Source organism: Mustela nivalis, assembly GCF_964662115.1.
Source record: "Mustela nivalis genome assembly, chromosome: 8".
Taxonomy (NCBI): domain Eukaryota; kingdom Metazoa; phylum Chordata; class Mammalia; order Carnivora; family Mustelidae; genus Mustela; species Mustela nivalis.
Genome location: NC_139027.1, coordinates 46,633,241 through 46,646,783, shown reverse-complemented (window position 1 = coordinate 46,646,783; position 13,543 = coordinate 46,633,241). Strand labels below are relative to the sequence as shown.

The window sequence follows — 13,543 nt, the reverse complement described above, 5'->3', positions numbered from 1 at the left end:
GTGAATAAAATGTTCAGCCAAGGGAGTACTTTACAATCCTGAGGTATTATTTATATATTAGTGTGTCTGGTACCCAAACTAAATTACAGCTCAGACAAGGGACTGAAAGGTCAGGTTTATTATTCACTTTAGTAAAAATGTAACCACAACACTTGTTTCTACATCAGGGAGTATTATAACCATCATTATAACTAATAATAACAATGAAAATAATACAGCCACAATGTATTTTGCATTTTTCAGTAGACAGTAGGGCTTATGGCTAATAATCATTTATATTTACACTGAAGCTTTTTATGAAGGAGTTCAAAGTGGTTTTCAAATAGTAGCTCATTAATCATTTCAACAAGTTAGTTGGAAAGTTATTATCCCAGTTCAATAGATGGAAAAATTTTATCACAGAAAGGTCAGATACATATTTACTTGTCCAATATTACAGAAGTAAAGTGAGTCAGTTTCAAATATCTTAGACCTTCTTTTCACCCCTTGATCTAACCACTGGACCAATGCAATTTTGGTCCATACTATGGTTTGACCATCAACCTAAAGTACTTTAAGGCTGACCTCTCTGCTATTACTTTTACAGACCTATAAACACAGAAGAAAATAACAATTTTTCATCTGTGGAGATCATACTAAAAAAGACTCAGACACAATTAATTTATATTTATATTCCTTTTTTAAGTCTTATTAGAAATATTTAACAATGCTGGTGTCAATTTAAAATTATAAATATCAAAACCTTCATAATGAAATGCATAATAATTAAATTTATGCTGAAAGAAACAGGCAATATTTTCAGGGCTTCGTTTGAACATAAGCACATTTAATAGGAGTTACTTAAAAGAAACAAGAAATCAACTTTTAATAATTCCAACCCTTGCAAATAATTAGATCACTAGGAAAAAATGAAAAAAACAATGCTTCAGTAAATGTGACCTGAGAGAGGAGGGAAGAATTAAAAACAAGCAATTTAAACTCAGAATTTAAACTCAGACTGTTTCTTGTTTGCTTTCAAAAATCAGTGAAATTTCAGTGCTTTATCTGATAATACTTAATCTTAAAAGAAGACAGTGAAACAAAATTGTTAACCTTTAATATGAAAATATACCATGAATATGAATTAAATAGAACTGTCTTTCTAAAATAAAATAACTTCAGGTATTTTTCCTCTTTGTGTAAATAATTTGCTACTCCAAAATTAATGTCTATATAATTTTGCACTAACCTTGAAAATGACCCAAAAGTGAAATCAGTTCATAACCCTACACATTCCTATTTGGAAGTATATATTTGCTTATGAGGTCCTAAAAAAGAGTCAGTTTTCTTAAACAAATCCATCTATATTCACTTTAGCTTGTTTGCTTTGAATATTTAAGTATACTGCAAAAAAATTATTTTTTTAGTTTTTAGGCTCAATGGGATCTGAAGATTTCAACCACTGAAATATTAAGTAAAAATGACAATTATACATTTACACAGGAAATTTTGTTTTAATATTATAGTTATTTTCTTTATTTTTTTCTTTTAAAATCAATGTGACAAAAATGTGTAATGTAACATTCTTCTACTAGAAGAATTTACATTAAAAAAAAAAGAAAAAGATGACTCTTCTTGCTAGGTTTAATGATTATATATATCTTTACCCTTCTGAGGTCTGAGAATTCAGTAAATATTTAAAAGACTAAAGTAAAGGAGAGAATAGAACTTTCCAAGAGATGGTGATATGGACATCCAAAAATTCAGAAAACAATCATGATAAATGACAGAAGAAACAAAATTATGATGTCTAAATGGTTTTAATGTTTCCCCAAAATATTTTCTTTTGAGGTAATACATGTGAATTGGACAAGTAGTGTCTACTGAAAAGTATAATTTATATTACTTTAATATCAGTATACAATATACATCTTAGCATTTTAGAAATATTTATGTGGGATATATGGGTCTTTAATTGCACATGGTTGCTTAAGTACAATTGTATTTCAAAGTTACTTTTGTATATATTTAATAAAATCATTTATATATTAAAATATAGAGATCTCATTAGCCTGTACAAAAAATGCTAAATACCATAATCTTATTTAGTTATGCATGTGTTTATTACTTATCTGGTCAGGCATCAGTTATTGTTCAATGTGTTCCTTTTAGCCAAACTTAATTTTTGGACAAGATTTTTTTTTTTTCTGATTTTATAAAAAATTTTCTTACCATTACTTTAACCATTCGTTAGTGCATATTAGTTTTACCGTCCTTTCACTCCCAAACCTTAGGTTTACAAGTATTATAAGATTTGACTTAAAGTCAAACCTCTTACCCTTAAAAAATAATTTATCCACATCCTCATTTGCTTAAGACTTAATTTCTCTTGACAGTGAAAGCATTATTTTTTTAACTATTTAGCAGGAGTATGAACCATAGTGCTTGCATATATTGAGGAGTTTATATTGAGGAGTTTTATTAAAGCAGTTTATAAAAAATGTAGTGATTTTGATACCAAAGGAAGTAGTGTGGTTTTTCTCAACTTTCTTTAATTTACAGCTAAATTTTTAATGGCTTATGGAGCGCCTAAGAAAAACACCATCATAATTTCTCTTTCATTTTAACAATATTAAGATTTTATTAAATTGACCTGATAAATGATACTTCTCTTGGTACTATAAAAAGCAATTTTAATTTTAAAACATATTTAACATCACTTTCATGCTTTTCACTGATCCAAAGTCATACTAATATTTCAAAACTCCCACTGTCTGATGATACACAGGTTGCCAGTGTTTCACTTTGATTTAGTGATTCATGAATCTCTAGAGACATGAAAATTCTGATGAGTCACCAAGTCCCCAATGCTAATATTACCGAGCAACTTCCAATGCATAAAGCTATCTATAAATGTAATTCCTGAGACTAGGATGAGTAGATTTTATTGAATACAGACAAGTCTCAAGAAGAAAAATTCTGAAACTACATGAAGATCACTGGGGTGTGTCAAAAGCTGTACATTCCTAAGACCATAATGTAGTCAGACTTTTCAATTTGGAATCTTAGTAAAATTTTGTCCATGACATGCTAATGTAAACTTATTCTAAAAAAAGTAATTGAAGCCCTTATCATCAATTTAATATCTTTCCTAAATTAACCATGTCAGGCTTTCTTGGAAACTGTCACTCTTCACCACTACCATTTGCATATTCTAATGAAAGCTCTATTCACAAATAGATTTTAATTGAATCAGATTCAGACAATAGATTTAAAAAAAAAAAATCAGTCATATTTTAAATGCTCTCAAAGTAACTAGTTACTTGCCAGAATTTAAAAGATACATAAATGTGTTTGTGTGTGCTAGCATATATGCATATGCGCACATGCATGTGCATTATGAAGTTTCCCCTCAAGCATAAAGAAATTATAATGTTCCTCACCTGAGCATGCCAATTTTTATTAACTCAAGTTCTTTCTTTCTCACTGCCAATGAATATAAATAACTCAGCTTTTCCTCCATATCCCATCTTGCCCTTTTTGTCCTGAAAATGACCGCAGAGTTTACAAAGTTTACTAGTCTAAGGGATGCTTGGAGTTGGGATATATTGTGCTAGTTGCATATACTCATTTAGTGATGGATCACAGAGAAAGGAAGTGACTAGCCCAGAGTCACACCAAAAATGACAATGTGTAGCTTAAATTCTGCTTTTTGAAAAAGAGAAGAACATTAAGACTATCTAAATATGAAATACTACTAATTTTAGAGAGGTTTACTTCTCTTTTAGAGAGGTTTACTTCTCTTAAGAAGTATGTTTCCTAACGAACAAATTCTGATAACAACCCAAGATTCTTTCACAAATATTTCAAATGTCCAAAACAGAAAGGAACTTTAATGGAAATATATTTCTCTCTCCGTGTATATGAACACATACACATACATACATACAAACACACACATATACACACACATAAATATACGTTATGTGAATATACAAAGCAGAGTTTCCGTTATAACATTTTGACATAACACAGCAGTAGTAAGCCACCAAAATGAAGTTTATTTTCTATAGTTTTGTATTGGTAAAGTACAAGTTAAACTCAAGGATATTGGGCTTACTTCACTTAGAAATCCTCTGAACACATTACACTTTTTAGTTCTTGGAAATTAATTTAGTATACTTTATTTATTTTTTTTTTTAAGATTTTTATTTATTTATTTGACAGGGAGAGACACAGCGAGAGAGGGAACACAAGCACAAGGAGTGAGAGAGGGAGAAGTAGGCTTCCCACTGAGCAGGGAGCCCTATGTGGGGCTCAATCCCAGGCATGAACTGTGCTGAAGGCAGACGCTTAATGACTGAGCCACTCACGCACCCTCATTTAGTATACTTTAAAATGCCAATTTCTAAAGTGTAAGAAGAAGTTAATAATCCCTCTTAAATCAATAGTTAGGATCTGACATAATATATTCAATAAATATAAAGTGTTAGAAATGGTCTATACCACCTATTGCACAGCAGTGAAAGAAATAACATCAGCCCAATTACAACCATTATATATATATTTTACTTGATTTTGAAGAATTGTTTACTAAAATATCAAATATTTGGGAAATAAATATCAAATGTCACCTATACTCCTATTTTCCTAATGGTAGCCCTATTAGCATTATGGGATTACTAAATTTTATATCTCAATTAGTTAACTTTTAAAATCCATTGGGTAGAGGATTTCTTTAGAAACCACTTTCATTCTTTCATTTATTCATTCATTTTAAGGTTTCACCAGTTCCTTTTTTTTTTTTAATTCGCAAGAGAAAGTGTTCTCTCCTCTCCTATATTCACAATGACTAATTTTATAAAGGTCCTTGCTATTTTCAGTTGATACAACGTATCCTAGAAAAACAGGTAGTCAAAATTTGTTCTGTGTAAGTTTAAAGTAAAATTTTGTAGGCAGAATATAGTAACTTCATAATTCTGGTAATACTTTTTAGCGAGATAAAGCTACGCAAAATTTCACAAACTATTTTCAAAAGTATGTATTGCAATTCTCTCTCTCTCTCTTTTTTGTTTTGTTTTGGGATTTTTGCTATTTTCTCTTAATAACAACTTACTAAGCTTTAGGCAAAGCTGTATCCTTTTGGCTTTAAGTTCTTTCTGAGCACATATTGAGGATAGACAAATTAAATGAGTTCAACCAAGCACACTGCTCCACTCAAGGTATGATGATTGAGATGTAAATATCTGTTAGAATTGTGCCATATATCATATTAATTATTCAGAACTATCTACTCTGTTCTTCTTTTATAGATATAAGAGATTTTTACTGCCTAAGGTACTATAATATTCTCCTTCAAAGTATTAGCATAGAATGTGCATGTGGAATTTTCAAAATTATAACTTATAAAGAATAGAGCCAAAGTTATTCACTTATTGAATGTTATATTTGTGTGTTAGCTCACAGGCACCATTCTAATTAGGGGTCTTAATATTTTTATTTTCTTCTTCAAAGAAATAGACAAAACAAATATTTTAACTGTATTTAGATTATGGTAACTAAATGTAACTGTTCTATAGGTGGAATTTTCAGTTTAATGTAGTTTTTTCCAAGGCACTATCTTAGAAAATTAGCATTTAGTGCTAAGTTTTCTAGTTAAATATTTATGGCTTTATTGGGTAAAGTTTGGTGTTTTGAATTTAAAAAAAAAAAAAAAAGCCCCAACTCACAAAATTATATTATAAATATATTAATGACTATTTTTCTAAGCTATTGATATGTGAGGTTTATAAAAACACCAGATTAAAACTCAGCATACCTCTATAGGCTTAAAAAAAATCATAAACTTGGACAAATCACTCCTCTCTCAGCTTCATTTTATAGAAAAGTTTTCTCAACAGGAGAATTTTTACTCTGTGGTGACAAAGACCTAAGGAGAAGTTATGGTTGTCATCACAGTTTCTAAGAATTTGCTTTTTCTCATTTCTTTGTTCACCCGTAACTATAATAGATTGAACATCCTGTCAAAAAAGGGGGGCAGTTGCTGCAATGTTCTTACATGTTTGTATTTCAAAACAAGTTAACATCATTCAAATCTAGCTTCACTGGACCCCTTGACTTAATGGTCTTAAATGGATAGCCTGTCATTTTTCACTTTTTAGGGCATGGAGAGTTTGATCTACTTTAGCAAGGCTGCCATTTCAATTCTCTTCATTACAATATTTAATTAAATTCTTCATTATTTAATATCCTAACACCACATTCAACTCCAACAATGCCACTACAATTCCATGAACATAAACTTCCCTCCATAAAACATATATAGTCTCAACATGTGTTTTGAAACACGCTTTTATGGAATAAAGCACGCTTTTATTTTGTTCCTATCATGGTAAAGCCTAGGGTATTTGAAAGAATAATCCCTGGAACTGAAGATCTCTGTAAGTTTTAGAATCACTATACTCAAGTCCTAGTGCTTTAAGAATCTTTCTTCTTTCTTGGTGATTATTCTAAATAAAAATCACTTTTCTACTATAAAAGTCAAGAGAAAATGAATGGACCTGGATTTTCTTTTTCTATTATTAGCCTTTAAAAGGATCTCAAAATATAAAGAGAACCTAGAATAAAACAAGATGAACTTGTTTTACTAATATTCATGTATAGTATATAAATATTAACCTGTAATAAAAGCATCAAGACTTGTTAAGACTTTCATATAAAATCTTTTATTCTCTTTAATTTTTAAGATCAAATGCTCATACAGGTTTCTTTTAGGGATTAATTATTTGGGATTACTTTTCTTATTTTCAGTTATACACAGAAAGGAGAAAATGAACTCTGTAAAGAATAGTTCAGTATTCCAAATTCTACTAGGTTTGAGAATATTTCAAACTCAGTGCCTTGTCTGAAAACATTTTCATTAGCATCTGCCTTTAGGACTATAGAAAAACTGGGTATATATTATCAAAGAGCAAATTATTTTTTCCAACTACTATAACTAGTAATAAAAGGAAAAATACTCCTTCAACATTCATGAAAACTTTCCTTTGAAAAACTAATCCTCTAAAATCATATATTGAGACAACATACTGCCAGAACTTTCTCTTTCTGTTACTTTATTCCAGCAACAAGGCCTTGGCGGTCACGTCTTTGTACTTTTTGATCAACTTTACCACGCAAAGAACAATTTGCATCCAGTACTACTTATCAACAGTTTGGAAATCTGTGGCTATTTTCTACTCCTAAGCAGGATACTCTAAGTGATCTTTAAAATTAAATAATCAGAAACTGGATCCAAATACATTCTCATGAAAATGAGAATAATGTAACATGGAAGGCCTTCATTTCAAGCTAATGTTACAGAAAGGGAGGATATCCAGAATTCAAATCTCTCTCTCTTTATTTATAAATATTTGCATCACTTAGTTTTGGATAAGTTTAACAAGAATACACATTATTTCTTTTGGGGATGACAGCAACATTGACAAACAGTCCCTGTTATGCCTGTCATTACGTTATTGCTAAATCATCCACAATATCATGACCTGATTTTAGTTGCCAGGGACATAGCCAAAACATGGAATTTAAGTATTATTCTGATTACATACAAATAGCTAGCACTTAAGAAAACCTATGAAAAGTGATCTATGTCCAGTAATTAAAAAAAAAAAAAAAAATGGAAGGAAGGAACCAATGGAAGAAGGAAGGAAGGAAGGAAAGAAGGAAGAAAGACATCTTTAAAAGCCTAATACAGTTACACAGTAGGCCTCTGACATTCTCTATGCTGGTATAATAACTAAATGGCAAGTAACACAGAAACAGTTATCCTTGTGAGATCCCTGTTGCATGCTTTAATTATAACTAAAAATTTACAACAAAATCAACCCTTGGGTAAATTGCTCTTTGGTTTAAATCTTCATTACCTCCTGGAATTTTGGTAAAATCATTTTGTTTTTAAATTAAGCTGGTCCCTCCTTCTTTACTCTTTACTCCATTACAGAAGTCAAACAACAAGAACCAGACATTAATTTTAGAATGAAAAGAGTTTTGTGTATATGTGTGTTTGTAAGTCCAACCCCTGTATACAAACTGTTAAAAAACAGATGTTTTAACATAGTGCTTTATTCCAACTTAATCTCATCCTTGAATGAACTTCTTTCAAGTTTCAACCATTAAAAAAAAAACAAAAACAAAAACAGTCAATTTCCTGGTGGTTGTAATTTAATTAAGTAACCTTTCACACTGAGCAAAAACCCAAAAGCAAAAGGGTCATTAATCTTTCTAGTGATTAGAGACATCTCTAGAGCTTCAAACATTTACCTCTCCTTCCCCGAAGTAGAAATGCTTTTAGGAGGATCATGGTTCATACCTCGCATTCCCTGGAGCCAGAGATGGTATATGTGCAGGGCCCAGATCCATTAACGGATATATCCATGGTCTCAGAGTTTGTAGGCTTGTAGTCCACATAATACTCCTGTAAAGGGGAATTCATTTGTCTTTCAGACTCTCTGGTCTTTTTCCGCCGCCTCTTCATAAGAGAGTGTTGCTGAAGTTGTTTCATACTGGCTGGGTAGCGTTTCCAAGACACATAGATCACCAAGAGGATCATGGCCACTGAGAGGAACAGAGCCACACTCCCTGCAATAATTTTGTGAAATGAAACATGCTCATACTCTTGCTCTGCGCCAGGAATCTGAAACCCTGGGGAAGGGCTTGGTGTTTCAAGGGTGGGCTGGGTAGGGTCAGATTTGGAGAATGTAGGTTTAGGGATAATCAGAGGCTTCTGGGGCGTTTGGGGTACCAGGTATGACTTTTCTGTGTTGACCACCTGAACTTCAGAGCAGATATTATATGTTTCCACTGCATCACTAACTTTTTCACCTTGGATATGCTTAGGTCCTGCACATATCATGGTGCTTTCCTTATTTCCTTTGAAATTCTTAAGCCAATAAAACAGAGGACATATGCTCCTACTACATTCCCACATATTTCCAGACAAAGTGATGGATATTAATGATATCCATGCATTGACAGTTTCCTGTGAGATGTTGGTAAGCTTGTTGGAATCCAAATTCAATTTTTGCAAATTGGGTAGACATTTAAATGTGCCCGGCTCAATTCCTTGGATGTCATTCCCTGATAAATCCAAGTTGTGTAAGGAACTCCAAGTCCATGTCAAGCCTTGGCTAATGGAGCGAATCCTGTTCCACTGTAAGTAAATTGAGCGGAGATTGAAGAGACGTGGAAAATGAGCAAAATTGATCTTGGAAAACTGATTGTGCTCCAAGTGGAGCTCCTTCAACTTCAAGAGGCCAGCAAAAGCATTTCGGGACAAGCTTCGAAGACGATTGTAACCCAAATCCAGAAAGTCAAGATTTCGACAGTCTTGAAAAACTCTTATCGGCACAGTCTTTAATGAGTTAGATCTCAAGTGCAAAATGATGAGTTTACGAAGACCTTTAAATTGTTCCGATTGCAATGTCTGAAGTTTATTGTAGGAAAGATCCAGATTGCGGAGATTGGGAACTGGGTGAAATGTTTTATTGTGCAGATAGGTAATTTTGTTGGAGCTTAGAATTAATTCTTTCAGTCTACGGATCCCTTGAAATGCATCTTCATCCACTGAGCTAATGTAATTATGGTCAAGATAAAGCCATATAAGCTGGTTAAGGCCGGCAAACTGATTGGATTTGAGTTTCTGAATGCTGTTGAACCTTAATGATAAGCCTTGTGACCCTCCAGAAATGTTCTCAGGGATATCTGCGAAAGCATGAGACTCACAGTATACAATTTTGCCATCACATCTGCAGTTCTTTGGGCAAGCTCTCTGAGCCCCTGTGAGCATAACAAGCAGCAGTGTAGGAAGTAGCACTAGCACCACACGCATGCCTCTCAGCTGCGTAATTAAACGGAAACCTACAATATTAAAAAAGAAGACAAATGCACATTGTAAAGCTATTAATATAAATCACCACCAGCTTACTGATATCAGGGACATTTCATCTAGTGTAGTAATGGGACAGTTGATATAAGAACAATGAATTTAACATTTGAAGTCTTGTTTTCTTCAGTGTTGCATGTTTTCTACCATGAGGTTTCCTTCATTCTTCCTTGATTTTCAAATCACCACAGTGCCGTGAACTAAAGAAAAGCCTTCCCGAGTTTCATGAGTTCATATGTTCATCAACACTGAAAAGCACACAGCCTGTCTTATCACTTAATGCCAACACTGTCATAACAACAATATTTGGCTAGTCACGCTGTTGAACATCAGTATCAAAAGGGAAGAGTACCAAGTCTTCTGGTAATGGCAAAAATGTGACTTAGAAAACCCCATACTTGTACATCTTTCCTAGTTGAGCAAACAAGCTTAGATTTGACAAAAGAGCTTCAGTAAGCTGTCAAGGTAACCCAAGTTTGCGCTGACTGAAATTGTATCCTTATTGCATAATGGAGTAACAATGCATAAGCTCGAAAAAATGGCATTGGGACAAGTATGGGCAGCCAATGAAGCAGGGTATGAAAACTAATAACAGTGCATGGTACTCTCAATGTGTTAATGAGCATAAATGCTCTCGGCATTCAGGAAGATCTGCCTACTGTGGCTCCCCTGCCCAGGGATATACCAGCTCAGAACCCTAACTACTGATATAATGCAGAAGAGTCCAAAGTTAAGATTGTCAAATTCTTATTAAGTATTTGCATAGAATGCAAAATAATCTTGTATAGTATTAGTTTTGCTGTTCTTTTTAATAGTTGCTTTTGCAAATTTGGGGGGTAAACAAGGAGTGAAGCAGTAGATTACTATATCCCCTCCCCTCCATCCGGACCTGCTCAAATTTCTCACTGACTTTTTTTTTTCCTCCCCTACCTCTATTAACTTCAGAAAACCTGCAAAGTTGTAATGTATTGGTACTTGTGCTGCATTTCCAAATCATTGCATGGTAAGGGACTTCTTTCCTCTGTCAATAGTAGATTTATTATTTCTTAGCGGTAGGGGAAAAAAAAACCCTCTGTGTAATTTATTTCTCTTAAATATTCATATTTTAACCAAGAGGCAATCAGCCAAACCTCTAATCAAAAAACTCTCCTTCTTTTACTCAACCAGTTTTTTGTTTTGTTTTGTTTTTAATTTGAAACCTGATCTTGCTCTCTGTCCTCTCGCCAGCTACAATCTCATTGAAATACATTCCAGCTCTTCCAGACAGGAGAAAGGGGGGAAAAAAGCCAGTCACACTTGAAAAAATAAGACTGGCAAATGACTGCTGGAAATTTGGAAGCTGTGTTCAGGATACAGCTTTAAAGATAAAACAAACCCTTGTGCGACCTCTGGTAAAGTAACGACCCCACCCCTACACACACGCAGTAAAGTGTTAACAATCTTCCTGACAGCGACCAGAAATACAAGCGTGGTTAATATTATCAAGAAATAGAAGCAAACACAATATTTATCTCATGCTCAATTCCCACGCTGTAGAAACACATACAGAAGAGACAGTCTTAAAGATATTTCTCTAGAGTCTGTTTAAGTCCGTGTTATGCATTTACGTATTATGAAAAAAAAAACTACTAAAAGGAAAACGATCTAAAAATATAATAGCAACTATACTGAGTCAACTGGCAAACTCAGAGGCTGCTGCTTTTTGCCTGTTTTCCCGTCTTTTATCAGCTAATGCCGCGACTGAGAATAGGAAGCCAAGAGGATCAGCTTTGGTAAGAAGGAAACAACAAAAGTTCACTTACCCATCCTTTGTCATCCAAAAACGGATCCCCCCTCTCTCAGCTTTCTTCTTATTTGGTCTCTCTTGCTGAAACCACCACCACCTTCATGACACAGTGCGGCTGTCATTCACACCATTCTGATCCCGCATGTGAGCTAGTAGCCCCATACAAACTTCCCCGGAGAGGACAGGCAAAAAATATATATACATATATGAAAAAAAAAATCAGCATGGGGTGGGATGGTGGGGGGCAGGGAGAAGGAAGCTGTTGGGGGGGAGGGGGAGGGCCTCTAAGCTCTGAGGACCATTGTGTAATTCACCAGAGACCCATCAGCAGTAATTGGCAATCTGTGCAAAAAAGCTACAGCCCATTTCGAAGGTAACCAACTTCTCTGTAAAAAGAGAGGTAAAAAAAAAAAGAAAAAGAAAAAGAAAGAAAAGAAAAGAAAATCTTCAGAATACCTGGCATTCCTTATTGTGCTGGCTTTTGCCATTCCCAGATAAAGCAATTCATCCTCTGGATTTTCAGTTCTTGAAGCAAGTAGGCCTCCTGTGCTGTATGAGACCCCAGTTTAAAAGCTATGCAGGCTAGGTTTATCCATTTAGCTGGTCAGGTTTAAAGTGTTTTGTAGCTGTGCTGAGAGGCAGCCCTTGTCTAATTCAGAAGGCTTTCCAGAGACTGATGATGCTCAGAGCTTGTTGGTGCTAATGCTTGAGTTTGTGATACACTGAGTGCCCTCCGCTGGAGAAAACAGATTGCACATTAAAGACGGGAACAAGTGAGCCTGTCAGTGGTGTGCAGCCTTCCCTCTCTCAGAAAGGGAAATTAAAGGCACAGGATCACTTTTTTTTTTTTTTCCTCTCCAATAATATATATATTATGAAAGCCTCATGACAAGGAGTTCCATTCAGTGATATCAAATATTAAGTAAAATACTGGCTCTCTAAATATTATCCAATTAGCAGTTTTTAAAAGTTGCCTTGGCTTTTTTTTCCCTGCATATATCACAGACTTGTTACCTTTTTTGACAGAAACAATTTGAGTTTTATTTTTGTTCCTGTCAGTTTATTTATATTTTGTTAAGCAAACCACGTAGAGAAACAATTGTACTAAAGGGGAAAATGTAATTAGATCACTTTTGAAGATAGTTATTTGAAAAATTTTAGATCTAATTTTTAAATTCCCAACTTTGATAATTAAATACATTCTATAATTTTGCACATCTTACTGAACAGTCTAGATCATTATTTTCTAAAAGTGTACATTCTTAGTCTTAAAGTAGTTATCTTTAATACTATATTGCCCAAATGTGTGGTTATCTAAGAGAGACTAAATGTTACTTCAATAAGAGTATTATTCCAGAGTATAATTGTCATCCTTAGCACTATATTTCAAAATCATCTACATTAATAATACAAATTTTTCTTAGCACTATATTTCAAAATCATCTACATTAATAATACAAATTTTTCTTATGCAAGTGGCTTATAATGTGTAATTCCAGAAAAACAAAAGCATGTGAGTTCTATATCGCTATTATATTTATCTAAAATTTGCAAAATATCCTCAAAATTAGAAAGGAAGAAATGATCAAACACCTGAAATATGTATTTTAAAAAGCCTATACTTTCCTTCATGTTGCATTGGACTTTGGAAAAAAAAATGGTACATCACCTTCAATTTTGTTTCTCTTCTTTAATTGTTTATTTCATAATCATCTGGCAGAGAATTTTTGGAATAATCCAAAAGAATGAAACAATGCAATACAGAGAAAGAATGGTGGATAAGATTACTAATCTAATTTAGCAGGTGTGAGAAGTTAAAATAAATTTTATATAAGTAC

At 33.4% G+C, this 13,543-nt stretch overlaps 1 protein-coding gene across 4 annotated transcripts in view; it reads right to left on the bottom strand.

Annotated features, from left to right (window-relative positions):
- The window catches only part of LRRTM4 (leucine rich repeat transmembrane neuronal 4), a 710,494-nt gene extending 698,058 nt beyond the window's left edge, over positions 1-12,436 (bottom strand). The window contains exons 1-3 of one of the 4 annotated variants that reach the window (XM_082745340.1): positions 12,162-12,436; positions 11,722-11,872; positions 8,348-9,894 (exon numbers count right to left, since the gene is read on the bottom strand). In XM_082745340.1, coding sequence (XP_082601466.1) covers positions 8,348-9,894; positions 11,722-11,725 — 1,551 coding nt within the window. In that variant the 5' untranslated portion in view covers positions 11,726-11,872; positions 12,162-12,436. Of the gene's footprint in view, positions 1-8,298; positions 9,895-11,721 lie in introns of all 4 variants that reach the window. The other 3 variants (XM_082745339.1, XM_082745338.1, XM_082745341.1) reach the window with 3 other exon arrangements.
- Between the last annotated feature and the right edge of the window lie 1,107 nt (positions 12,437-13,543).